The sequence below is a fragment of the Emericellopsis cladophorae genome (assembly GCF_022114955.1).
Source record: "Emericellopsis cladophorae strain MUM 19.33 chromosome Unknown NODE_35_length_235423_cov_114_473664, whole genome shotgun sequence".
Lineage (NCBI taxonomy): Eukaryota > Fungi > Ascomycota > Sordariomycetes > Hypocreales > Bionectriaceae > Emericellopsis > Emericellopsis cladophorae.
The window spans coordinates 46,042-70,330 of record NW_026250960.1 but is presented as its reverse complement, the minus strand read 5'-3'; the positions used below and the strand labels follow the sequence as shown (position 1 = coordinate 70,330).

Genomic DNA, 24,289 nt, shown 5'->3' with positions numbered 1-24,289 from the left:
TGTGCAGGATGTCCACGCGTAAATAATGGTACGTGATCATAATGTTCGCCTTCTGCACCCAAAAGACTTGTCTCTGATACTCCGTGCTCCTTTTATCCGCGGTGTGCACGGTTAATGGTGACAAGATATGGGTGAGACGATCATCCAGTATGGACAAGAAGCGAAAATAGAGCTCTGACAGAGCGCTCTCCTGCATCAGAGTAATATATTCCCCCCCCCCCCCGCCACTACAAAGGCTGGAAGCGACAAACAGCCGTATAGCGAACAGTCCTTGGCCGAAATCCCATATCTCCAGATCTTTCTGGAACGCCTGGATAAGAAGGTCTTCGAATGGTTCTTGACGTTCTGGGCGGTCTTGATCGAGCAATGGGGGCGGCACCTGGTCGAGGTGCCGAAGGGTCCGGCGCATCTCAACCTGGTTCAACACGCGACAGGAATATATCACTGTCATGATTCACAAGAGAGCAGCCACGCTTCACGTGAGGTTTTGGTCCATCGCGTCCGGAAATACGGCTGTGTGAGCAGACTGGCCCGAGTTCATTTGCCGTTCCGGGGCAGCCGGATTGACCTTGGGCTAGCCAGCCTTCAGGCGCGCCTTGCTCGCGGGGATGCCAAAAGCTAAGGATCATTTCTTATTCCTCGACTCGTCTCATGCGGGGTTTCTAATGAGATTCCCAGTGCCGCATTTCCTTGGGGATCTATCGGAATGCCGGGTTTGTGGATGGACGTCGCCTGAGCATCTTGCCTCAACACCACTACGTACCATGGAGCGAAAGGCTGGACTGGCGGAGCCTAAAGACAACAAGAAGAAAGAGCAAACTCTTCTGAAACGGGAAGTTGATTCTTCGGCTCGATTCTGAATCGTTCTCGAATTCAAGCGTGTGCTTCTGAGCCGCCCACATAAGTATTCCGAGCCTGACACTCGTCGCACTACCGTCTGGTGATAACTCACAACACCACAACCTACGGATGGGACCATCCGGCCGTTCTGTGCCCCAGTGATTACCGTTCCATTGGACCGATGATCTTTCAGCACCTGAAAAAAAAAACCAGCGAAGCACCGTCCCTCATTCTCGTTGTACGTGGTCCACATCACCGAACGCAGCAGACCGGCACATCCACCAAGCTCCATGCCGAGTGCCGATCTTCCGCGACTGCACCACGTTATCATCAAACCAGAGCCGCTACGAAGCACTTTCACACGTCACGCGGCTCAGGAACTCCTTTCGTCCGCCTGGGGTCTCCGCAGAGATGCGAGCTTTGAGATCCCAACCCCAGAGAGGGTCTTGGCTCATACCCTCTTCTATAAAAGAGCTCCCTGGGTGCCCTCGCCTTTCCTCTCTTCCACTCGTCAGTCTCTTGCCCAGATAAAGCCCGAGCTGAGAACCAGATCCCCAAGCTTACTATGTCAAACTATCCTCCCCCCCAGACGGACGAAGCCGCCGCTCACCACGATTATGTCAACGGCCATGACCCAGAACTCGGCCATGGTGCCCACCGCAGCACCGTCTCGCAGGTCCGTGATCCGCAATTCTTCAAGGTCGCCAATCCTGGTCCCCTCGGCCTGATCAGCTTCGCCATCACAACGCTCTGCCTCGGCTTCTATCAGTGCGGAGTTGGGTACTTTTTTTTTTTTTTTTTTTTTTGGCTCTTCTTCTTCCCTTCTCCTCCAGGCCATATGCTAACGAGACGACACAGTCTTCCCGGTGCCAACCCTCTTGGAAGTGTCGGTCCCTACCAAGCCATCTTTGGCCTCGCCGTCTTCTTCGGTGGTGGCACCCAATTCGTAGCCGGCATCATGGAGTTCCGCGTCGGCAACACGTTTGGTAGCACCCTGCACTGCAGTTACGGCGCCTTTTGGCTCTCCTTTGCCATGTTCATAGTGCCCAGCCTGGGCATCCGCGAAGCCTACGCCGGTGATGAGCGCGCTTTCACCGTTGCTGTTGGCATATTCCTCATGGCCTGGTGTCTGCTGACGCTCGTCTTCACCATTGGCGCCCTCAAGACGAATATAGCCATCTTGTTTGTCCTTGGATGCCTCACGTTGGCCTTCTTCTTCCTTGGCTTGGCGCAGTTCATTGCCGTGCCTCATCCGTCGGCCGCCATCAAGGTCAACCAGGTCGGTGGTGCCTTTTCAGTCTTCTGCGCCTTGGGTGCGCTATACGCCGGTGCGAGCGGCATCATGCTGCCAGAGAGTACATGGGTTAGGTTCCCGCTGGGCGAGTTCAACTATGCCAAGCCCTCCCCTGCTGCTGCTGCTGCCACGGAGAATGGCGCGAACGGGAAGCAGCACGCATAATGTCTCTGGATATTGGAAGACTCGGAGGCAGGGAGAGGTGGAGGTGGTAATTGGACTGTGACAATTTTCAATACCCCTAAGCAGCAAAATTAACAGAGATAATGTGCTATTGATAACAACGCCATGCATACGTGCCAGCCTACTGTACAATGTCGTGACCCATTCTAGCGCACGGAATTTTTCAAGGGTTGCTCTTCATGTCCTGGACAGTCTCCTTGGCCTTGCCCTTCAGCTCGGCCGCTTTGCCCTTAGCTTCACCCTTGAGCTCCTGGGCCTTGCCAGCAAGGTCACCCTTGGTCTCATTGGCCTCGCCCTTGGCCTGGCTCTTGACTTGCTGCGCATCGCCCTTGAGCTCTTCGGCCGCTCCTTCAGCTTTCCCGGTGACCTTTTCGGCTTTCTCCTTGGCAGCAGCTGGAAGTTTGTGTCAATTGGTGTGGATCAGGTTAAGACAGCCTGTAGAGGAACGTACCGGCGGCGTCGAGGCCAACGACAATTTTGTCGCTCACGGCGCGATCGACCGACTTGAGTCCATCTTTGACCGATTCGGTAGCACTCTTATGCTGGATGACAGTTGTCGAGAAGGGACGAGCAGCGTGGAAGGCGATCGCAGCGCGAGGGAGAGCAGCCGCACGGCGGGCGGTAACAGCAGCGATGGCAGACATGTTGTCGACTGGTTGGATGATTAAATTTGGGTTGTACGGGAATTAGGCAGGTGTATGTAGGTTTAGAATCCAAAGAAACTCAGTGAAAGGGTTTTTGTCGTCTTGCAAAACTGGGTAAATGGAGCTTCATAGAGCTGTTCGCCCTTGGGGAGCTTCATGATGTCATCTCTGCGTGACCGCGCTCTCATCCCCCCAAAACTCAAATCTCGGAGGGGAAAGTCCTGCGGTGGCACGTGAGGTCGGTGTCGTTTATCATGACGCAAATACTACTGCTTGATTCTGATCGGAGATGGACTGAGCCGGGAGTGACGTGATGCAGATCTCAGATGATCGTAGGCAAATTGGTCCCTGAAGTCTGGGGAGGATGACGCGGGCGCCGTCGCCTAGTCTCCTTCTGGAACTTGCAAGCCATCAACGACATGGCGTTAGATTCCAATCGCCAACCAAGACCAGCGCGACTCGATGGTTCCGGTAGCTACACTTTGGCGTAGGCCTGTATCGAAGCGGAGCTGGGTTGCCGTCGCTAATGATAAGGCTTCTAGAAAGATTCTTACAATGTGCAGATCATCAGTCACTGTTGGTCTGTGCCCTTGCATCCAGCTTCAAACGCAGGCAACGCCCAGTTCCTAACCCAGTCCATCTCCAAGACCTGCTCAGCACTCAGTCGATCCGCAGGTTTCCACTTAAGCATACGCCGCGGCCCGCAACAGCTGAAGGAGCTCACTCTTATCCCGGTCACTGACAACGGGGTAGCCATAGCTCCGTCTCGCGTCTTGCACCGAATCCCCGAATCCCTTTTCCCATGAACCAAAACTCTCTGGGTCGTTCAATGTATCTTCTGCATCAAGGGAACCCCCGCTGTTTTGCCACCGATGCCACCATTCATCTGGCATTGGCCCAAGTAGGAGCACTTGCTGCGCCGTGATGCCGTTCTGCGGCGTCATGAACCCGTCGAACAGAGAGATGTGGGCAAACAGCTCAAATATGAGACAGCCGAGACTCCATATGTCTGAGCCATAAGACAAAGGCATCCCAGGCGCCAAGAGCGCTTCTGGAGGTCGAATTACCAAAGGGGTCTGCGATTTGAATGTATTGCTGTCACTTGGACGGAAAGCACTACCGCAATCGCTCAGGGCTAGTTTTGCTTCATTCGACGTGATTTCTCCGTCTTGCTCGTCAAGCCATACAGGCAAGTTGACGTGGGATGGAACGCCAAGCTTAAAACAGTAAGGTCGACCATCGATGCGGACGACTGGTTGTGGCATCGGGGCTGCGACTCTACTGTACAGCTCATTTACGGTGAGGCCATTCATGGACGAAGATAGTTGAAGGAGTAAGTTACCAAGATGAAGATCTATGTGACAAGTTAGCTGATGTTCAAGGCTGTAAATTTCGACGCTGTTTGCAAGGGTGCCTAGCCGGGTAATGGAGATGTAGTGCGGAGGTTTGAAAACATACACCCATGGCAATATCCTTGAGAATGAACGAAGCACACAGCTAGGATTAGCTGGGCTGCGAGTGAGCGGGAAACGTCGAGCTGGAACAGTCCCCTGCCCCCCTCCTGCTTTGAGTCCGAGGGGCTACATCGTGCTGGACTCGTCACAAGGCACGGGTGATTGCCGTTAGGACCAGTGATCGCGAAATGATCTTTGACCATAGGTGTCATCGCAGACCCAGTTAAAGACTGGCTAGAGGCATTAATCACTGCGGTCAGGTATTTCAAGGTGTCGGTCTCCCTGGAGGGCGCGTCGGCGCTGACGACTTTGACGGCAACGTACTGTTGCGTCTGCTGATCGTGTGCCAGCCTGATGTTGGTGGAGGTGAGTGTTGGTGATAGCATGACGCCGCGACGCGAGATTTGGGGACGCTCGCGGGTGCCGTCGCCTACAGGTAGTCTCCTTTTGGAGTTTTGCGGGTCATGATCAACGACGTGGCGTTCGACTACAATCGCCAACCGAGACCCGCGTGACTCGACGGTTCCAGTAGATTGCAGCCATTAAGTATAGGGCTTTTAGAAAAAGTATGTACAGTGAAGAGGCTATGAAAATGCCTCCCCAACCAGGTACGCACTCTCGATATCAGAAATGTCCCATGTGATTGTTACAGGGATAACACCCAGTCAGCCTTCAGCACGCTCATTGCATTGAAGTGTACTCGCGGTACCGCTTAAAAGCGATAGCAAGTCTAAATAGCTGCTCAATTGTTCGGAGGTAGGCAGAAACAGCCAGCAGTCTCAAACAACGACGACCGCCAGCGATGCTGGCTGCTGCACTCTTCAAAGGGGCCTCCGCTCTGATATGTGTGTGGATGGCAGCTGAGCGGACGCGCACAATCTTGGGCAACTCTTCCTGGGCACCTCGCGCAAGCCGCCTGCGACTATCACGCCCCAGCGCGGAGCTCCGCAATACGCGTCCTCAGAAGTTGCTCTGCCGTCGCCGGGTCAATCCTCTCGGTCGGCCCGGACCGTATCATCTTGCCAATCAAGAACATGAGTTTCCTCTGCGGAAACACGTCGGCCTTGACAAGCTCATGCAACACCCTTTCCTCACCCTCCAACACCGTGTCAATCTGCACGTTGTACTCTTCTGTGCTGAGCTCCTGGAACCAGAGATCTCGCGATTCAATGGTCTCCAGTATACCGGCGTCGAGATCGCCTAGATAGAGACCCATGAGGAGTTCCTTTGCCACTTTGCCGGTGATGCGTTTGGTGTACAGCTGGTACAACAGTTGTGAGAGCTCAGCGTCCGGCACTTGCGCGCACTCGCCTCCCGGGGTGAAGTCGAGCTCCACTTGACTGAAAGGCCCAGCCTTTGACGTCGTCAACCGCCCCAATTCATGGATCGTCCAATTGCCCACCACACCTGCGTAGCTCTTCAGAACAGGCATCTCCTCCCCGCCAGCGTTGGCTTGGAGCATGGTCTCGAGGCCGTTGAGGACCCTGTAAAAGTACTGCACACGTGCACCGTTGTCCAGGTTCAGTAGGGAAACGGCGTCCTTTGCGGTCAACCCGAACTCAGCAATCAGCTTGTCCAGCTCCATGTCTGGCGATACGGCCAGTGTCTGTCGAAGATGTTGCACCAGGTCCTCTCCAATAACGACAGGCGCAAGGTCGGGATCCGGCATGTAGCGATAGTCCACTTCACCTTCCTTGCCACGCAGGCGACGTGTTTCCGTCGACCCGACGGCCCAGCCCCTTGTTTCCCCCGCAATCGTCCCGCCGGCCTCAAGCTCGCGGATCTGACGGTCGCGTTCGGCGATGATGGCGTCCTCGACCGCTTTGATGGTGCTCAAGTTCTTGATCTCTGTGCGGGTGCCCAAGGGGGTATTCGGGTCGCCTTGCCTGCGGACAGAAACGTTGACGTCTGCACGAAGACCGCCAGTCTCCATGCCCGAGACACAAGCATCCACTGTGTTGAGGAGCATCTGGATCTTGCGAACCAGCACAGCAGCCGTGCGAGGATAGTGCATCTGCGGCTCGGTGATGATTTCAATCAGGGGTACACCGACACGATTAAAGTCCAGCAGTTGGGTATCGTCACTTTGAGCGAGTGTCTTGGCCGTATCCTGCTCCAGCTGCACCTTTTGTATGCCGATAGTGACACTGTCTCCATCCTGGGGGGCAATGCCGTCGCGCGCAAGTAGCGTAATCTGGCCATTCTTCGCAAACGATTCGTAGTATTGGGTGATCTGGTACCCCGAAGGCTGATCCCACCAGAAGTAGTGTTTTCGGTCGAAGCGACTGGTCTTCTGAATGTCGCAATTCAATGCCAGAGCAGCGCGCAAGGCGGGTATCAGCACCTCGTTCTGAAAGAGAGGCTGGCTGCCTGGCATGGCCACATCGAAGAGTGCGACATGGCTATTCGGATCGTCGTTGAATGATGTGACAGCGGGCGAAAAGAGTTTTTTGGATGTGTTGAGTTGCGCGTGTACCTCAATGCCCACCGTCAGCTCCCACCCATCCACCGTTTGCGAGTCTTTCTTGGCTTTGCCCTTTCCATGCTTCTTTGCCTGTTTCGCTTCGTCGCGCCATTGTTTTCGGAGTGGCACAATGGGCGGCCCAGCAGGCTGCGACGTCGACGCGGTCTGGAGGGAGCGGCTGGCGCCAGCGAGGCTGGTTCGTAGGGAGGACTGTCGACAAACGGCACGTTGGGAGATTTTGAGGCAGCCCCGCGTCGAGAGTCTGCCTTGAAGCAGATAGCGACCGAGTTCGGCCGTGGCAGTTCGTCTCATGGTGGCGAGTCAACGTCCTCTGTGTGCTCTGCTTGGAAATTTGCGCAGAGCTGATCAGCTTGGGAGGCTGCAGGCAATGATGCCACTGCGCGCGCGCTAGTCCTGCAGCTTGACAAGCAACAAGCAGCGAGTGGTGCAAACAGTACTGTATCACGCATGCATCCTGGTATAGAGCGCTTGGCGTTATCGGGAGATCCTCAAGAGGCGTTTGCCTGGGATGGGAAAGGGAAACGCGCGTCTACCGAGTCTAGAGCTGGAGATTGAGAATTGTCGATAGAAGTCGCGGCAATGTCGCGGTGGGTCTCACTCTGGGAGCTAGCACGACAGTGTCCGCACAGTGTATATGGCTTCTCAGAGCAAGCTTGGACAAATGCTTGGCTACATGTATGATAGCTCACCGAGTGATTTTCCAAACGCCCTAATGATTTGGTCACCCGTTTGACTACCATAGGCATGCTTCGTACTGCGTAAATGTCCGCAGCAGTATTGACTGGCCCGCACGCTCTGTTGAACGTGAGGCTGGCCACTTACAACAGCCTGCAGGTGCTCCCACGGCTGCACTCTTTCACACAGTACACACGTCCACCTCTATCAGGAGCATCCATTGACACCACCATCTCAGCTTCAGCCACTCTCCTCACTGCTGAAAGGAGACCATGTCGCAGCGGAGGAAATGGCTGCCGCACCTCTGCACCTCCCGTTGAAGATTGTGATGGGGGTGCCGTTGTTTATTCGCCTCGTGCCCCCCTTTGCCACTTTCCGTTGGGCTTCAATTTTCACTTTTCGATTAACGTGCTTGTCCTACCCGAGACGTGCGTACGGCCATTCGGGTAGCTGTATGATGCATTGCGTGGCAAGATCCTAACTATTCCATCGGGCATGATTATGTTTGATTCAAGGCAGGCCAGCTGACGTCTGCGGAAGTCCCAGGGCTCACACAGAATCAGTCTGTCAGTGACTCAGAGAGTACGGATGTCTTGTGTCACGGACTCACAGTCCAACGCTGGCTTCATAGTCTCTTGCCGGACTACTGCTGCTCATTCTGACTGATCAACGACGCAGAATAGGACTAGAGCACCTCGTTTAAAACAATTCAATCTTTCATGGATACTCCACCCCAGGAGCATGCGCTCGACGAGAGCCCACCATGGCGCAATGAGCCATGGAACCCCGACGATCACAGGGAATCGACCCCCCGGCCCAAGCTGCCCTTGGCATATCAAGCAACAGTGGAGGACTGCGAAGAATGCGCCCATGATGAGATCGCACCTGGAGTTGAACATTTACCAAGCCCTTCAAGCCAAACAATGCTCAGCACACCTCCCATCTCACCAGAGAGAGAGGCCGCCGTCACGGCTGCTCAGTCAGAAATCGCTGCCCCGTCGAGCGAAGGAGTGCTACAACAACCGACAGTCTATACAGATGGAGAATCAGGCGCTCTACAGTATCTTGACGAGGGTTCATCATCCGCGACTTCGGGGACGAGCAACAGGCCGACGTATCATGTAAACGCCGATGCGCGAAGACTTTCGCCTACCGCTGCCTCTGCCATCTCGTCCGCCCCTGGCAGCCGGCAGAGCGCTGTCTCGCCTACTAGCCGACGACCCCAGCCTAAAATGATGCCAGGTCATGCGCCTCAGTCACGGCGACGATTTGGCGCACCTCAGCAACGGCAGCATGATACCGGCCCATGGGCATCGCCAACATTGAGTCAGTGGTCCATCCCTACTCAGCAGTCATATGCTCACCCGGCCGCCAATTCTGTGGTCAGTATGAGGTATCCACATGAAGACATGAACGTGGTCCGATACGGGAGGGCACCTAGAAGCGTCGTGTCAATGGGAGACAGGCATGCAAACCTACCTCCCACACCGGTCTCACTTCAATCCGTTCAATACGCAGCGCATCATCAGCCAGGCCATCCGCCGCCCTGGCGACCACCAATATCAGGATACCAGCACGTGTCACATGCGCTTTGTAGTCCTATGCCAGGAAGCTCGAGTCTTACCCCTGTCTATCGCCGGTTCGAGGCTCTCAACCACCGACTCCTTCTCCAAGTCCAAGACGAGATCGTGCAACTTGAACAAGAGCTCGAGAGTCTCGATGCAGAGGACACCATGTCACGATACGGACCCATGGGCTGTGCGCCTGCGTCGCGACGCGCCGAAAGCATGGCGCAGGGTGAATTGGGCTGGCGAAAGCATGCGCTCTACATGGACATAGGTCTCAAGCTAGCGCAGTATAGTGAGTCAACCACGTGTCCTCAATACATTTCAATGGGGCCCAATGCTAATCTTGGTTCCAAAGGCAAACTAATTGAATCCTTCCGAACCATGCAGTCTCTGCCACCCCCTTCCGTCCACGAGGTTGGGGAATACAAGGCTTTCCTAGCCCGAACCATGGCCATCTGTGAGCCGGAAACAAGGTTCTTGCAGGTAGAGAATGATCTCATGTCGATGCCACGACAAGAATGGGACGAGACTGGACCACCCGAGTTTCCCGGTGATTTTGAACGGGGGGGTCCGCCTTTTGAGCAGTTGATGCCACCCATGCCTGCGCCTCCGCTGCAGCTCTCCCCAAAGCTTGATACTGCGCTTGCTGGTGATGCAAAGGTCTCTGCAACACAGGCACATGAGCTGAGGAACAAGTCACCGTTGCATTTGGTATATGCGGCTTTTCTTGCTGTGGCTATCCCCGTTGCCACTTTTACCGTGGTGCATGGCTTGGGAGAACGCATGGTGATTGTGCTGCTGGTATTTTCGGGCGTCGCAACTGCAGTGTACCAGTCTGGTCTCGTAGCAGAGCAAGGTGTTGTCGAATGTGTGGGCTGCGCAGGATTGTACGGGATGCTGATGGCAGGCCTCGCGCATGTGTTTGTCTACTAGATGTTGGGTTTCCTGTGTTGATTCTATGAGTGGATGGCTGCGAAGGGTTTCCTGATGCGATTTATGATAGGATGACCTTGATGTAGATTTCATGTTAGCAATGAGTAATGAACTGGCTGATGACATTCCCAGCTCTCACTAGCCTGTGGTGAACTCGACATCAGCCGATAGATTGAAGGGAACAATTTAAATCAATGTAAGCTCTAGTCTCTGCCTTAACAGTTGAACGCATTAGGAGTTGTCGTTGGTCATTGATGCGCGGGCAAAAACGTTAGACAAGGGGCAAGTTGCAACATCTACCAAATGGGTCAACAGCATACAGTACGTATGTACACGTATCGTTGGGAGACAATCCTGCATGATAAGATATTGAGGAGTTTCTTGCACCATGACTTCTGATAATTCCAATATTGTAGAGAGGAAGTGTACGGATGTACGTGTAACAATGTGCGTATGTTGTATTGTCGCTGGGGGATCAATATCATCAGTTCTGAAGAACAACGAACTCCACGGATCGATGCCACTGTTCCATCCCAACCCAGCTCTACGAAGGCAGACATGGCTCATACCCTCGTGTATATCCTGCGGACTGACAATCATTAATTTAATTATGTTCCTCACAGGGCTACAGGCCAGATGCTTCTCGCCATCAAGGCAACTATGGTCGTTTAGGGTAGCACACACTGGTTTCATCGCGCAGCCCGGGATCAGCGGAATGGCATATCCAGGGTCTCGAGCGAAGCCTTTGGGTCTTTCAAAGCTTCTGAATTAACTTTCTGAATTGGCTTTATGCTTGATGTGCGACCCCTCTTTGGCCAGTTATCTAATCCAAAGCCTGCAACGAAGCTTCGTCCGAGTCCCACTTTGACTTTAATGTTGTCCATGAACTCCCAGCCCCCTTTTATTGGACCGAAACAAAGATTAACTAGACGCGACGTAAATTGATACAATTCGCAATCTTCAACAAACCTCCATAGGAGCTGGCAGTAATCGACCAATGGCCACCAATGAGTGAGCCGGGCACAACAACGTCCTCCCACCATTCTGGAGGGCTGACGGTCACGAGCCAGCGACGCAACCAACAGCCACAATGATTGGGGAGGCTCGTATGGTCTACAGTGACATGTATCATGAGTCCCTTCTCAATGAACATTGTCAATTTCTAGGCTCTGAGCTTATTTTGGACCCTTAAATCGCCACGTGGAAAGTGTATATATCCATAGTGGTGCATGTGGAGGCCACGCGCTGATTCTCGGAAAGGTTAAGTAGCTTAGTACGGGCTGGTGCGAGGCTTGTTGGGAATGGCTCTGAGCTATTGTTGGCCATATGCCTATGAGTTCATTGGCAGACTTTCGTGTCCGAAGTCAAAGGGAGCTCAGTCGTTGAGGACAGATCGTGCGGTGGCTCAGATTCGTATAAAAGAAAACGCTGCCCCCCTCTCTACCTTGTTCTTTTTACTTGATCCATGAACACTTACATCACTCCAAATGTGGCATCTGCTAATACAGCACCTCATCCCGACTCGTGTCGGTCAAGAAAGCCGTCGCCGCAACCAAGCCCTGCTCAAGTGAGTCCGGCCAGAAGCATGCTTGATCACATTGTGATCATATCGCATTTCTGATGAAGTCTCACTGTTCTTGTAAGGACAGCTGTCTCTGAGTGGTTGCGCATCTGACTACACCAGGGACGAGCCTCCGCTGCAACATGAGTGGAGACAGTGTCCCGGGCAAGTACAGACATCGTCGAGTGGCAATGCACATCTGGTTACACGCAGGGAGAACCATCGCTGGAACATCAGTGGAGAGGTTGTTCCGGGCAAGTACAGGTGTTCTTAAGTGACAATGCACAACTGACTACACCAGGGACGAGCCTCCGATGTAGCTTGAATGAGGAGGTCCCGGGCAAGTACAGCTGTCCTTGAGTGACACTACACATCTGACTACACGCAGAGATGACCATTGCGCCGCACAATGAATGAAGAAGATGTGCTTCGCAAGTGATGCTTTCCTCTAGCACTAACGAACGGCTGACTACACCAGGGACGAGCCTCCGCTGTGACATGAATGAGGACAACCCGGGCAAGTATAGCTGTCCTTGAGTGGCAATGCACATCTGACTACACGCAGAGATGACCATCGCACCGCACAAAGAATTAATGAAGGAGATGTACTTTACAAGTGATGCTGTCGTTCAGTAATAACGTACAACTGACTGCACCCAGGGACGGACTTCTCGCCGCGACAGCTGTGCAGGAGGACATCCTTGGCAAGTACAGCAGACCTCCATAGCAATGCACAGCCGACTACACACAGAAACGGACCTGAAATTGCAACAAGAACAGAGGAGGACCTCCCTGCGAGTACAGCTGGCCTTCATCACAATGCACAGCTGACTGCACGCAGCGATGTTCCTCCGCCCAAACCCAGTACGGCGGGTGATATCTCTGGCAAGTACGACTAGTCTTCATAGCACTGCACAGTTGACTGCACGCAGAGGTGTTCCTCTTTTGCGATCACAAACGGTGGGATATCTATGGCAAGTTCAACTAGACTTCATGACCATGCACAGCTGACTACACGCAGAGATGTCCTTCCCTCCGTCTGGAACCAAAGCGGCGAATGATACTTCTGGCAAGAACAACTGTCCTTCAATGATAACGCACAGCTGAATGCACGCAGGGATGTCTCTCGAGATTGAGAGTGAATATCCTTGGCAGACAGCCACTTTTTGGTGACAATGCGCTGCTGACGACACGCAGAGATGTTTCCCCGTTGCAACCAGAACGGCGGGTGACATCTCTGGCAAGTATAACTATTCCTTATTGATAATACATAGCTCACTACACGCAGGGATATACCTCGGAATCCAGAGAGGACATCCTTGGTAAGTACATCCCCTTTTCGTGACCATGCACAGCTGACTACACCTAGGGATGGACCTCGGCCCGTAACAAGGACGAGAGAATACATTCTTAGCAAGAATAGTCACCCCTGAATGCCTAATGCACGGCTGACTACACCCAGGTATAGACCTCAGTTTGCAACAGGAGGAAGGAAGACATCCTTGGCAAGTCCAGCCGTTCTCAAATGGTGACGTGCATTGACTTTACGCAGACACTGGCCGTTGGGAAGTGACCTGGAGACGGGTGGGCACGGTGGCGAGGGCTGGCAAGGGCAGCCTGCTGGGCTCTGACGACGCCAGAGCCACCCACGCGCCGCCAGATGACCCAGCAGACGAGGCCTCCCCGGCCGGCTCTCTTCACGGATTCCCGGCGAGGGGAAGGACACAGGGGTCCTGTGAGGAGAGGAGGATCGGTGGGAGCTTATGAGCGAGGGTGAGAGCGTTGCTGGAGATTTTCGGGCGGAGCGATTTTGGTACACGTATGTAGCGAGGGCGTTACTGGTTGGGCTTGTTGGAATGGAAATATGTGTATTTAGTGGCAGCGTTGGATTTGGTGTAGATAGACCGATGAAGCCATCGGCCAAGTGGCCTTTGGTGGAGGGTGGCATGAGCAAGTGCTCGTGCCATCTGGTACGATTGGCTGGGACCTTCTCGTGGTGTACCAGGTCAGTAGGCAAGAGCTCAGTGAGCCTTGGTGAAGCGGACATCAGCCAGTGGATAGATTCAAGTCAAGTTGTTCCCCCTGCTCTTGAAGTGCTTTGACCAATTGACGCTCAAAGACTTGTTGTTGCCATTGGCATACCAGACGTTCGTGATGTAAGCTTTTCAATTATTCATAACGTCTATCATCGTAGCCCACTTCTCGTCCTACCCATCCTTTTGCTAGGTAGAGTTGGCAGCTTTGGAAGCACTGGATACTGCGTTGCGATAGGTGTCTTCTTCTCCACTTTGAGGGCTTTCCACATCTCGCCCACGGTAGCTCTCTTCGCAGGCAGCATGCTATACTGAAGGCTGTACAGGTTGCGTCGGTCGATTGGCGGAACAAACCGCCCTGTCAAAAGGCAAAGCAGAACACTAGGTGACAAATAGTGCTTTCGAATGCGGTGCGCCATCTGGAAGTACTGGTTGAACATGGCTGTGAAGGACAATGGGACGGACTGCACGGCGTTAAGCTAAACACTAGACAGGTGCGGACATTCCTTACCTTGAGATATATGACCGACGTCGGGGGTTCAGTCGCCGTCCCGGTCGTGGTTGTTGCGACAAGGGTATCTCGAAGTTCGAAGCGAATGCCTCCCGGCAGACGACGCGGGTCTTTGAGGCGAAGCATTAGTGCAAACAAGGGGAAATGATTCAAACAAGATAGCATCGTGTCAAACACAGCCTTCAATGATATGATGATCATTCGCGCAACCGCGAAGTTCAGGTAAAAAACAACCACGGTCGGCAGCAGGAAGAAGAGCAGTGTGAACAAGATGGTGCCGACAAGGAGTTGGTCCAAGTCGTAGTCGCAAGAATCAATGCGGTTGCGTAAGACGTTGTGCTTCTTACCGCGAAAGAGGTGGAAGAGCGATTGCAGTATGATAAGCTGCCAATGATAGATGCGAGCGGAGGCGAGGTAGAAGGAATAGATATGAACTGTCAAGGCGGACAGCATGTCAGACACCATGGCAATCGGCATGCTGGCGCCAGCGAACGAAGAGAAGCCGATGAACCAGACGATCTTGGGCAACAAGGGACCCAAAGTCTCGACGCAGTCTGTGGCCATTGTTAGCAGCTTTCCAAGCAGCCGCATACGATACTTACCAGCCCAGTAGTCAATGACCCAGAGAAACAGATCGCCAAGGAAAGCCGCCAATTCGTCGTTCAGCTTCAAACCAGCAGGCCAGCCTGTCAGCCACAATATGCTGCTTTGTAAAGCATCCACTGTGTAAGTCTTGAGCAGACCTTCCACAGCCGACGCCACGAAATCCGCATGATCTATAATGTAGGATCCGAGCGCCAGTCCTATGATGACGTCGTTGGCGACGAGCCACAAGCTATTGTAGAAGCGAATGTAGTCAGGATGGCTCGTGTTGATGCTCGCCCAATTACTTTTTCGTTCTCGAAGCTTGACGTACTGCATTGGCCAGTAGCAGAATTGTTGTAGCCGGATCTCAATCTGTTGGGCCGTCGCGGATACATCCTTGAGTGCTGGACGTCCAGGCTTGGTCCGGAATTCCAGGAGAACGAGCAAGGCCTCGGCAACCAGACGGTGCAGCGTCAGGAGAATGACAAAGATCTGCCGAATCGTGGGGAACAGATAGAGTGTGAATATTTCGAGAAGCTGCTGCAACACATAATTGCGCATTGTCGCGGCCGATTCCACAACTTGCTGTGAAACGCTCAAGCTGCGCTTCGGTCTTGGCCCAAGACGGCCTACGTTCTTCTGCAAAGTCTGCTCCAGCTCCCAAGACCAATTGACCTGATTGACGATCTTGGAGAGCGCCTTGTCCCGCGCTGAGGGTATCCTCTTGACGATCGTGTGTTGTTTCAGCTTCTCAACAAGCTTTTGTCTCTGTTCCTGCGCTTGCCTCTCCTGCTTTTCCTCCGCACTGTCTGGGCCGGCTATCTTCGTGTGGCGAGTATCCGAGCCCTCGTAGTCCAGAGCCAGCGCAATCGGGTCAAGAGAGATGTATTGCATCCCTTTGGGTCGCGGTCGATTGTACATGATGAGTTGCACGCTGGACGCTTTCGCGCAAGCGATCCGAGGCGATCGTCGGGACGAAGATGGCACTGCACATAGCCAAGAAGGGTTCATTGCACTCGGGTCGGTTGGATTCGAGATTCCGAGGACGTGCATCGACGAATGGCCGCACAGTTCGAATGCATGGGAAGGTGTGTGCGGCGACGATCTGAAAAAGGTGCCGTGCTTGATATGGAATTCGACATCGCGAGCCTAAAGGTCAGCCTATACTGTAAATCGAAGCACATTGACCCTTACATCAACGTCGTCTAGCACCGCTACGACAAAGACGTCCAGATTTGAGTTGCGCCAGCCAACGACCACTCCCGGACGGTCGAACTTCACCACGTCCGTCGGCCAGAATACTCTCATCAGCCCATCATGTTCTACCATGTCAAATAGCGCCCCTAGAATGATCCTCGACGTCGGAGCTGCTCTCGTGCTGAAACACCCACACCCGACGCCCTGGGGTGCAGCGACCCTTCTGTCCTAGCAAGCAGCACAATCGGAATCGCAATAAATGCAAATAGAAGCGAGAGGCCGAGAAACCCGCGTGCAGTGCGTGCGACTACTCCGTTTTCCCAAGCGAAGATGGCAAGTTCATAAAGACGTGTGCCAAGATGCCAGCGCGCAGTGGTGTAGCCTGCAATGAAGATGAAGAGAGTGACGAAGGAGAAGGGGCCCATAGAATACTGTCATCAGACACGGAGCGCCCCAGGAATACGGCGTCGAGCAGCGTCTACTGTTCGTTGACCGTTTGTAAATGTCGAAGTTACGTCGCTGTCGTGGGATGCTTGTTATCGCAGGCTAGCAATGACGTTTCGTCGGTCTAGACAGGGCTTTCAAGGGTCGTCGAAGATCACAAGGCGTCAGATGAGAGGATATCAGTTAAGAATGTAGATAGTCGCTCAATCGGAGATCAATGGGACTCGTGGGTGCGTCGAAGTGTCGGAGCGTCTTGGTGATAGTCTAGTAGATGCAAGCTGCCAGCTGGCGTCGCGTGTCCGGTCGTCGCCCCGCGGGTCCATGTCGTCGCATTCATTTCACCACTACCACCGACGTGCCCAGTCACGTGGTGGCGCGACTGACTTGGACCTCTAGCGAGGCTCATTTTTTGCGTCAAACTCAAATCCATGATCTTCAGAAACACAAAAGAGTTTATGTGAGGAGCGAATATCTATGGGGCCTGAGATTCTGAATACGATGCCACCATGCCTGTCAGTGAGAAACTCAGCCTCACTGAATATTAATATCACCCAACTCCAAGCTTGGCGCCAACGCCAGACAAAATAAGCACTATTACTCTGGGTCCCCAAGTCAGCAATCCCGGTCACGGTGAGAAGTCGAATGACGTACTTTTTGGAGGGCTCAGTAACCGGACATCATTGTCTTTATTGTCCTCTCGAGCTTCCTCAACGAGCTTGTTGATTCCTCTTTCGTTGAGAGCCACCTGCGAGTGTCAGTAAAAGTGTGCAGAGTGCAGCAGTATGGCTTGTATTACCTTGAGGCAGCTCTGGTAGTTTTTGAAAAGCTCGGCACAATCTTGATTCTCGCGATCAGAGCCTCTGAGGTATTCTGCCCAGCGTCAGTCGAAGCCCCAGTCGGTGATGAAATGAACCGTAGGAAGAACTCACTCTCACTGTACCACTTCAAGAAGCATGTGTCATAGCGTCTGCAATGTCAGCGACAACTCCTCAGTTCCTCGGCAATGCACTCACTCCTTGACTTCGTTGCACTCTGGCGCAAGTGACGCAGACATTTTGGTGATGTGTAGAGTTTAATAGCTCGGGAACTCTGGGTTCATGGCGGGTGTTCAGTAGGGACTGGAGGTGAGAAGCGTGGCGTCAGCAGAGGCTTACGGGGCCACGATGCGGCTGTCCTGGACCCACCAGCCACATCTGGCCAGAACTCCACAAGTCCGGATCTTGCCTCATATCCAGAACGACATCTACACATCTAAGCTGTTCTGTTAGGAATTGCTGGGTTCTAGACTGCAGTCTTAGGCTGCTTCGAAGGGGCTGGACTTGACACATCAGGAATTTGGCCCGCCTAGGCTGGAAAAGGTCAGAGTGCCGATTTCATTCATGATGTGAATCTAACCTGGTAAGCATCTTGTCCACATACAAGGGCGCTGAGTACAGCGCACCTGAAGAGAACAATGGTGAGCTCAGTGCTTTCTTTACCTGGAAGTAATATGACTTGATATTATTTGTCATCCCCATGTGAGACTAATCCAAACAAACATCCAATTTGATCCGTTGAAACTGATTCGGGCATGATGCTATAGGGTAGCACAAACACTACAGCTGTTCGACCCACATTCCGAGCTCAGTCGATCGTGACGTTCGTGCAATCGTCGCGTCCTTGTCCGACGCGTCTTTCTTGATGACCGCGCGTAGGCCCCACGCATTGATCGATTACCTACATTTCTTCGGCGATGCCATAGGATTGATGCAGGGGAAATTTCGTCTTATATTTCACAATGGCGCCCTCGAAGAAGGAACTAGAAGAAGCCCTCATTGCTGCGACCTGCAGTGTCTTCGCTGCGGACCCAGAGACCACGACTGTCAACAAAGTACGGAAACAAGCTGAGGAAGACAATGATCTCGAGGATGGCTTCTTCCGGAATGAGCAATGGAAAGGAAGAAGCAAAGAACTCATCACAGAATATGTGGTACGTCCCATCTCGGAAGGGTGGCGACATATAACTAACAGCTTCACTAGGATAAGTTGATGAATGGCTGGCAGCCGGACAGCAAGGCCTCAAAACGGCCGAGCGATGATGTCGCGAGTTCAGAGCCAAAGAGAAGGAAGAAGAGTGCGCCAAAGAAGACGTCCAAAAGCAAGGTAGCAAAAGAAGATGCAAAGCCGAAGAACAAGGCGGGCCGACCAAAAAAGAAAATTGTGGACAGTGAGGACGACGAGAGCGACATGGATGAGGACGATGAGGACGACAATGATGAAGTCGTCAAGCCACAGACGAAGATCGCCAGACGGAAGAAAGTCGTGGATGACGATGAAGAAGAGGCGGATGAGCCCAGCACAAAACCCAAGCCTGCGCCTCGGCAACTGAAAGCAAAAGCTACCTCACACACGGAGGACAACGAAGATGACATGGAGCAGGACTCCCCGGCAGCCGAGGACAGAGACCCCGCGAAGGAGGAAAATGAGGCCAAGGCGGCTGCTGACAGCGACAATGAGTCCGAAATGTCTGTGCTCATCGATGAAGAGCCCGCCACAGCCACACGTCGTGTTTCCAAGTCCCAATCTGCCCCGAAAGAGAAGAAACCCAAGAAAGAAGCAAAGAAGAGTGCACCGAAAGCCAGCGACACCGCTGACGACCCGGACACGGCGGAGATCAAGAAACTGCAGGGTCACCTGGTCAAGTGCGGTGTCCGGAAGCTTTGGCATAACGAGCTCAAGTCCTATGGGGACAATTCGCGCGCCAAGATTAAGCACCTGAGGGGCATGTTGGACGATGTCGGCATGACGGGGCGTTTCTCGGAAGCCAAGGCCCGAGAAATTAAGGAGAGGCGGGAGCTGCTGGCTGACCTGGAGAGTGCCCAAGAGATGAACAAGCTCTGGGGAAGCTCGCGTGGCGCGAGGAGCTCAAGGGCCAAGCCGAAAAGTTTGAGAAAAGACAGTGATACCGAGAAGCAAGGCAAAAGTCATGACGAAAAGGGTGATGGCGATGAAGAAGAAGCAGGAGAGGAGGAGGAGGAGGAGGAGGAGGAGGAGGAAGAACAAGAAGAAGAAGAAGACGACGAAGAGCAAAGCTTTGCGGCCAGAAAAAGGAGGGCACAGGCCGACCTGGCATTTCTAGGAGATGAAAGTGATTCGGATTGAGTCTTGACTCATGTGGCGCTTCCAAGGCAGTCTATTCGTCCTCCGCTCGCAATGAATGGCTACGTATCTAATCCGACCAGCCCTTGTATACGATTCGGGAACCATATGTTTGCCCCTTCTTGACGATGCATTGGTTCTTCCACCCGTCCACGTTGGCGGCGTTCACCCACCTTCCAGGTTCACAGCAGAAGCCAGCCCTGTTTCCACGGGCGGGCACGTTGCCCACGGCAGGGACTTTGATGCCGACGCCGGTGTAGAATTGGAAGCTGGGCTCTGTGCTCAGGACCTCGAGATGCACGCCGGTACCGGAATGGTACGCGGTGAGGTTGTTCCTGAGGGGCTCGTTCCTGGTGTCGATGGGCACCGAGCTGGGATCATCAACGGTGACGAAGCAGTGATCGACGTCCGGGCCGTTCTCGGTCATGGCGAACTCCTTGCTGGTGTCTAGCCCAGGGAAGGGCTCAACCTTTCCTGTGGGGATGGCGCTGGCATCGACGGGCAGGTGCTTGTTTGTGGCCAGCTTCACTGTCGTACCAGCATACGTCTTGGCATCCGGGGCGCCGGCGGGGTTGAAGTAGGAGTGGTTGGTCAGGTTGATAGCCGTCTCCTCTGCACCATCGGTGAGGGTGGCCTCGTACTCGATGCCCAGGACGTTGACGGTCTTGCCGTTGAGCGACTGCGTGCCCGTTGTGTAGATCACCTTTGCAAGGACGGTGCCGGGGTAGCCCTCGTCGCCATCCTGGCTTGTGAGAGTGAACTCGACCGTCTCGCCACCCTCGAGTCCGTCGACACCAGGAATGGAGCGGGTGCCAATGGGCTTGGGACCATCCCAAATGCGCTTGCCCCAGCCCTTGATACCTCCGTGGAGAGAGTTGCCGCGATCGTTGGCAGCGAGAGGGTATGACTTGCCGCCGTTGATGGAGGCGAGCTGGGCGCCCTTGAGACGGTTTGCGACGCGCCCAATGGTTTCACCAAAGTAAGGAGAGTTGTGCGAGACGTACTGATCCTGCGTGTCGAATCCCTGGACAATATTGGTCTTGTTAACGACGAAGGTCTGAATGATCGCGCCCAACGGGACGAAGCTGAATGGTGCGTCGGTCATCTTGATGGTATGTGTGTGAGAGGGACGTTAGGGAGGGGTTGTGGTGAGCAGGCGAGGCGAAGGAAGGGTATCGAGTTTATTAGTTGGCAGGATGTAAAATTCAGGCTGAACGGACCGATGCCTCACGCATGCGACAGGCTATTATGGCGTTATGCACGGAAGGTTCCACTTGGTAGGATTCAAGTTTCGGGACTTCGTCGTCACAGTGGTGATGATGCGGGGTGTGTACAGTGTTGGCGGGGTACTCATCTCGGATTCTCGGGAGAATGATGCGCCAATCCGACAGCCATTTGCGAGTCATTATAAGCGACGAGGGAATAGGCCTGGTCCAAGTGCATCTGTGGAGGATATCTTATCTTCTTCTTTCGACTTGCTCTACGACAAGCCAGCGTGCCAACGCCTTCTATAACAACATGAGGAGACAAAGTCTGGTTTGTGTGGTACGTACCACTTCGATTCTTTGGCAGCTGGACTCATTCCTCAGCAAATACGAAATGTAGCATGCATATAGCCTCACCCAGCGAGTGAAGTGGCAGTCTCGGTCTGCCAGAACAGAACAGTTGTCGCGATCTCGAAGCATGTGGAGGTTGGCCCTCGTCTGACGAAACACGAGGCGCCTCGCTTGATCCGGGCGTCTTCACGCAAGCTCCTGCCTTTCTTTGGCAAAGTTACGTCCACTGTCCAGAATCTCAGAAGAAAGATCTGTTTCTCGCGTGATTAGCTCGAGACGGCCAAAATTCTGTTGTGAATCAGACTGATGACATTTGCAAGTGAGCGACAGCCACTCCACGCGCCTCATCTAGTTGCCCCAGTTCATCGATTGCATGGCCAGGCGCTGTGGTTGTAGCGAACGGACCGTGCGGCCCCTCAGATGAAATGATACTATCTCAGGCCTAGCAAGTCATGATACCAGACATGTGAGTCAAATTCGCCTGCCGCTAGTCGACAGCTTTCTCCCCGCAACACAACAGTACATGGAATTGCGCTTCCTGCTCTGTCAGTAGGATGCGTTCCCCACCTCAGCCAGAGTTGTCCGTTCTCCAAACCTACAGGCTGCGAAGAGAGTGCAGGTCTCGACTTGTCTGTTGGTTGATTCTTTTGTCGAGGTCAACCGATGGACAGTAGGACGTTCCATCGCTGTGCACAACAGAATCCATCATCGTCCCTGACCCCTGAGCCTTTTTGAGACTCGTGACACATTATTCACCGCGGACCAAGGTCATTCATGATGGCCGCCAATGTGTGTAATATAAGCCCAGTCATGAGGTTTGACCGCAGGTGCTTTGTGTCGCTAGTGCGACCTGCTGGTGGTGTCGCGTGTACAGGCGGCGCAACGTGAATGCCTCTAGTCGCAGTATCGATTCGCCGTGATACTCAGGAAAAATTCCCAGTGATTGAGGTGCTTTTGTGAGTTGTTGTTGTGACCAAGAGCCAGATGAGCAGAGCTACTAGTCCAGCTCTGGGCGCGGTTTCTGCAATTTGCCGTCAGCGACACTCATAACGCCGCCCTTGCTTCGTTCATCTTCGCCATTGAACTCAACTTGATCAGCTATCCCTCTCGCGACATTGTTTCATACCTCACCAGAACAATACACAGAGCCTTCTTTTCCTGACTACCACGTCGCTGAACTCCCCTTGCTTGGGAACTACGCTTCCAAAATCTTCATGACCCGCCACCATGGCCGACTCATCACCACCTATCACCCCAACACCCAAACGCAAGCGTGGGGTTGAAACAGCCATCACGCCCATCAAATTCACATTTGACGTTAACCGAGCAAAGGATGAAGACGGCAATAGCCCGCGATCTAACGTCGCCCACAAGTTCCGTGGCCTCGACCTTCAAGAAGAGAGTGGGGGCGGGGTAGACGCAGCAAGTGTCGATGAGAACAAGGATGACGCGGATGCGCGCAAACGACAGCGAGGGGATGATGAGATGGCAGATGAATCAGCAGATGGATCAGCAGAAGTCAGCTCATGGGGGCCGACATTACCAGAACCGGACATCCCTCTTGCGCCGCCCGGGGCAGTCAGTCTTGACGTGCCTGACGGAAGCCTGCAGCGAGCGTACTCTCCCATCAATCGACTTTCAGATTCACAATCGAGGTCAAATCCCCGGCAGAAAAGGACCGGGACCCCGCCTCCGAGCTTGCGCAAGAAGCTGGCGGCGAAGAAGGGTGAGGGTACCGGCGATGAGGATGAAATGGAAATCGTCGAACCCATACGTGCGGCATTGACGTGGCGGGAGGATGAAATCACAATCTACGATCCAGAGGACGTCGATGATGATGGCACAGGGATCAACGGCGTGGGCTTCAGGCCGACGCCAGCGCTGGCCCAGGCCCGAATCCAGAAGCGCAGGCAGCAAATGGCAGACTACCGCAAACGCGAGGAGAACGAAGCCAGAGCCCGGCGAATGCAAAAGCGGAGAGAACAGGTCAAGGGCGAAGAGGAAGCATCCAAGGATATCGCAAGAAGAGTGCAGTTCATGGAGGAAAGCAATCGGTCTTACGACATGATTCAACCCAGCTAACGGCAGCCTGTTGCTCAACTTCTCTTGCCGGCGTTCGGTTGTGTGGTTTTGTATCGTCAGGACTGCGGACGAAACGCTTGAAACAGCCTCAGGGCAATATAACTACTAATGATAATTCCATGATACCGGCCCTTTACCAAGGGCATGCGTTGCAAATCTATACATATATGTACAAAATGGTACACAGCCCGCAAGGCCCCTACCAGAATCGCGAATACCACGGTTTCTGTGCTTCTTGCAACTTCCGCGCCTCCGCCTCCTCCCTTTGCTGCTCCATCTTCTTCCTCGCCTGGTCTTTCCGGCCTTCTGTAACGATCTCGATATTCCGCTTCATCTCGCGCCGCTCGCATCGTCGACCGTACTGACACCATTCATACGAGGCCATACTCGCTGCGAGAAAAGTTCCACACGCCCAATTCACGCATCGGAACACATGACCTGCCAGAATTAACCCTCTGCTCTGGCGCACGCTGTCCCGCAACCTTACCTCCAGCGACGAACCGCAGTCCACCCGCGCCAAAACCAGCCCCGATGCCTTGAAGCAGTGCATTCCGCACGCAAGGGTATTTTGCAACTTCTGACAGCTCGCCTATCTTGACTGTCTCGACTGCGTCGGTGAATGTGACGGGACCAGCATGGTTCTCGGCGTCGTTCTCGTCGATTGGCTTATTCCATACATTCAACGTCTTCTGATTCGGAGTTGTCGACGGACTGTTCGGGTTCGGGGGGACAGGTGAGGCCATTCTTGGCTTCCTACTTGCGCAGTGGGCGAGTGAAGAAAGTCACTGAGTATCGCGTGTTCGAAAATGGATCGTCAGCGTCATGATGCTAGTAATTCGAGATGTGGCTGAGCAGGATGCTGTGGCTGTGGCCGTGGCCTGGTGTGGCTAAAGTCATTAATTCGTTGTGGGGCAGCATCGCGTCGAGACGCGCCCTGGCGCGACGAAACGCGTCTTCCTGAATTATCCAAGGACAAGGCCCAGCCATTGATACCCATCACGTCCCCCATGGTCAGTCGGCTAAACAACACCTCATGCAATAGGTCCGGCTACAATTCTCATTGCCTCAATAGCAGCACATAATTTATGACGGCTGCAATTTCTCTT

At 53.7% G+C, this 24,289-nt stretch overlaps 10 protein-coding genes across 10 annotated transcripts; 4 read left to right on the top strand and 6 right to left on the bottom strand.

Annotated features, from left to right (window-relative positions):
- Window positions 1–1,405: 1,405 nt before the first annotated feature.
- On the top strand, window positions 1,406–2,299 carry J7T54_003007 (uncharacterized protein; the record flags this gene model as incomplete). The annotated part of the gene is made up of 2 exons (XM_051507720.1): window positions 1,406–1,608; window positions 1,699–2,299. 2 exons carry the CDS (start codon window positions 1,406–1,408, stop codon window positions 2,297–2,299), a joined length of 804 nt encoding a protein of 267 aa, XP_051361084.1.
- Window positions 2,300–2,480: 181 nt separating this feature from the next.
- Window positions 2,481–2,961, bottom strand: J7T54_003006 (uncharacterized protein; the record flags this gene model as incomplete). The annotated part of the gene is made up of 2 exons (XM_051507719.1): window positions 2,481–2,710; window positions 2,769–2,961. 2 exons carry the CDS (start codon window positions 2,959–2,961, stop codon window positions 2,481–2,483), a joined length of 423 nt encoding a protein of 140 aa, XP_051361083.1.
- Window positions 2,962–5,340: 2,379 nt separating this feature from the next.
- On the bottom strand, window positions 5,341–7,191 carry J7T54_003005 (Glutamyl-tRNA(Gln) amidotransferase subunit B-like protein; the record flags this gene model as incomplete). The annotated part of the gene is made up of 1 exon (XM_051507718.1): window positions 5,341–7,191. One exon carries the CDS (start codon window positions 7,189–7,191, stop codon window positions 5,341–5,343), a length of 1,851 nt encoding a protein of 616 aa, XP_051361082.1.
- A 1,740-nt stretch (window positions 7,192–8,931) lies between these two features.
- J7T54_003004 (uncharacterized protein) lies at window positions 8,932–10,076 on the top strand (the record flags this gene model as incomplete). Its single annotated transcript, XM_051507717.1, has 3 exons — window positions 8,932–8,957; window positions 9,173–9,435; window positions 9,499–10,076. 3 exons carry the CDS (start codon window positions 8,932–8,934, stop codon window positions 10,074–10,076), a joined length of 867 nt encoding a protein of 288 aa, XP_051361081.1.
- Window positions 10,077–13,700: 3,624 nt separating this feature from the next.
- On the bottom strand, window positions 13,701–15,687 carry J7T54_003003 (N-acetylglucosaminyl-phosphatidylinositol biosynthetic protein-like protein; the record flags this gene model as incomplete). The annotated part of the gene is made up of 4 exons (XM_051507716.1): window positions 13,701–13,798; window positions 13,849–14,134; window positions 14,182–14,735; window positions 14,784–15,687. The coding sequence occupies 4 exons, from the start codon at window positions 15,685–15,687 to the stop codon at window positions 13,701–13,703; spliced, it is 1,842 nt and encodes a 613-aa protein (XP_051361080.1).
- A 1,314-nt stretch (window positions 15,688–17,001) lies between these two features.
- On the bottom strand, window positions 17,002–17,461 carry J7T54_003002 (putative Mitochondrial distribution and morphology protein 35; the record flags this gene model as incomplete). The annotated part of the gene is made up of 5 exons (XM_051507714.1): window positions 17,002–17,006; window positions 17,059–17,152; window positions 17,204–17,277; window positions 17,337–17,374; window positions 17,421–17,461. 5 exons carry the CDS (start codon window positions 17,459–17,461, stop codon window positions 17,002–17,004), a joined length of 252 nt encoding a protein of 83 aa, XP_051361079.1.
- A 723-nt stretch (window positions 17,462–18,184) lies between these two features.
- Window positions 18,185–19,548, top strand: J7T54_003001 (uncharacterized protein; the record flags this gene model as incomplete). Its single annotated transcript, XM_051507713.1, has 2 exons — window positions 18,185–18,376; window positions 18,427–19,548. 2 exons carry the CDS (start codon window positions 18,185–18,187, stop codon window positions 19,546–19,548), a joined length of 1,314 nt encoding a protein of 437 aa, XP_051361078.1.
- Window positions 19,549–19,615: 67 nt separating this feature from the next.
- Window positions 19,616–20,650, bottom strand: J7T54_003000 (Bifunctional protein-like protein; the record flags this gene model as incomplete). Its single annotated transcript, XM_051507712.1, has 1 exon — window positions 19,616–20,650. The coding sequence occupies one exon, from the start codon at window positions 20,648–20,650 to the stop codon at window positions 19,616–19,618; it is 1,035 nt and encodes a 344-aa protein (XP_051361077.1).
- Window positions 20,651–22,328: 1,678 nt separating this feature from the next.
- Window positions 22,329–23,183, top strand: J7T54_002999 (uncharacterized protein; the record flags this gene model as incomplete). Its single annotated transcript, XM_051507711.1, has 1 exon — window positions 22,329–23,183. The coding sequence occupies one exon, from the start codon at window positions 22,329–22,331 to the stop codon at window positions 23,181–23,183; it is 855 nt and encodes a 284-aa protein (XP_051361076.1).
- A 199-nt stretch (window positions 23,184–23,382) lies between these two features.
- On the bottom strand, window positions 23,383–23,926 carry J7T54_002998 (cytochrome c oxidase assembly protein subunit 20; the record flags this gene model as incomplete). Its single annotated transcript, XM_051507710.1, has 2 exons — window positions 23,383–23,573; window positions 23,671–23,926. The coding sequence occupies 2 exons, from the start codon at window positions 23,924–23,926 to the stop codon at window positions 23,383–23,385; spliced, it is 447 nt and encodes a 148-aa protein (XP_051361075.1).
- Between the last annotated feature and the right edge of the window lie 363 nt (window positions 23,927–24,289).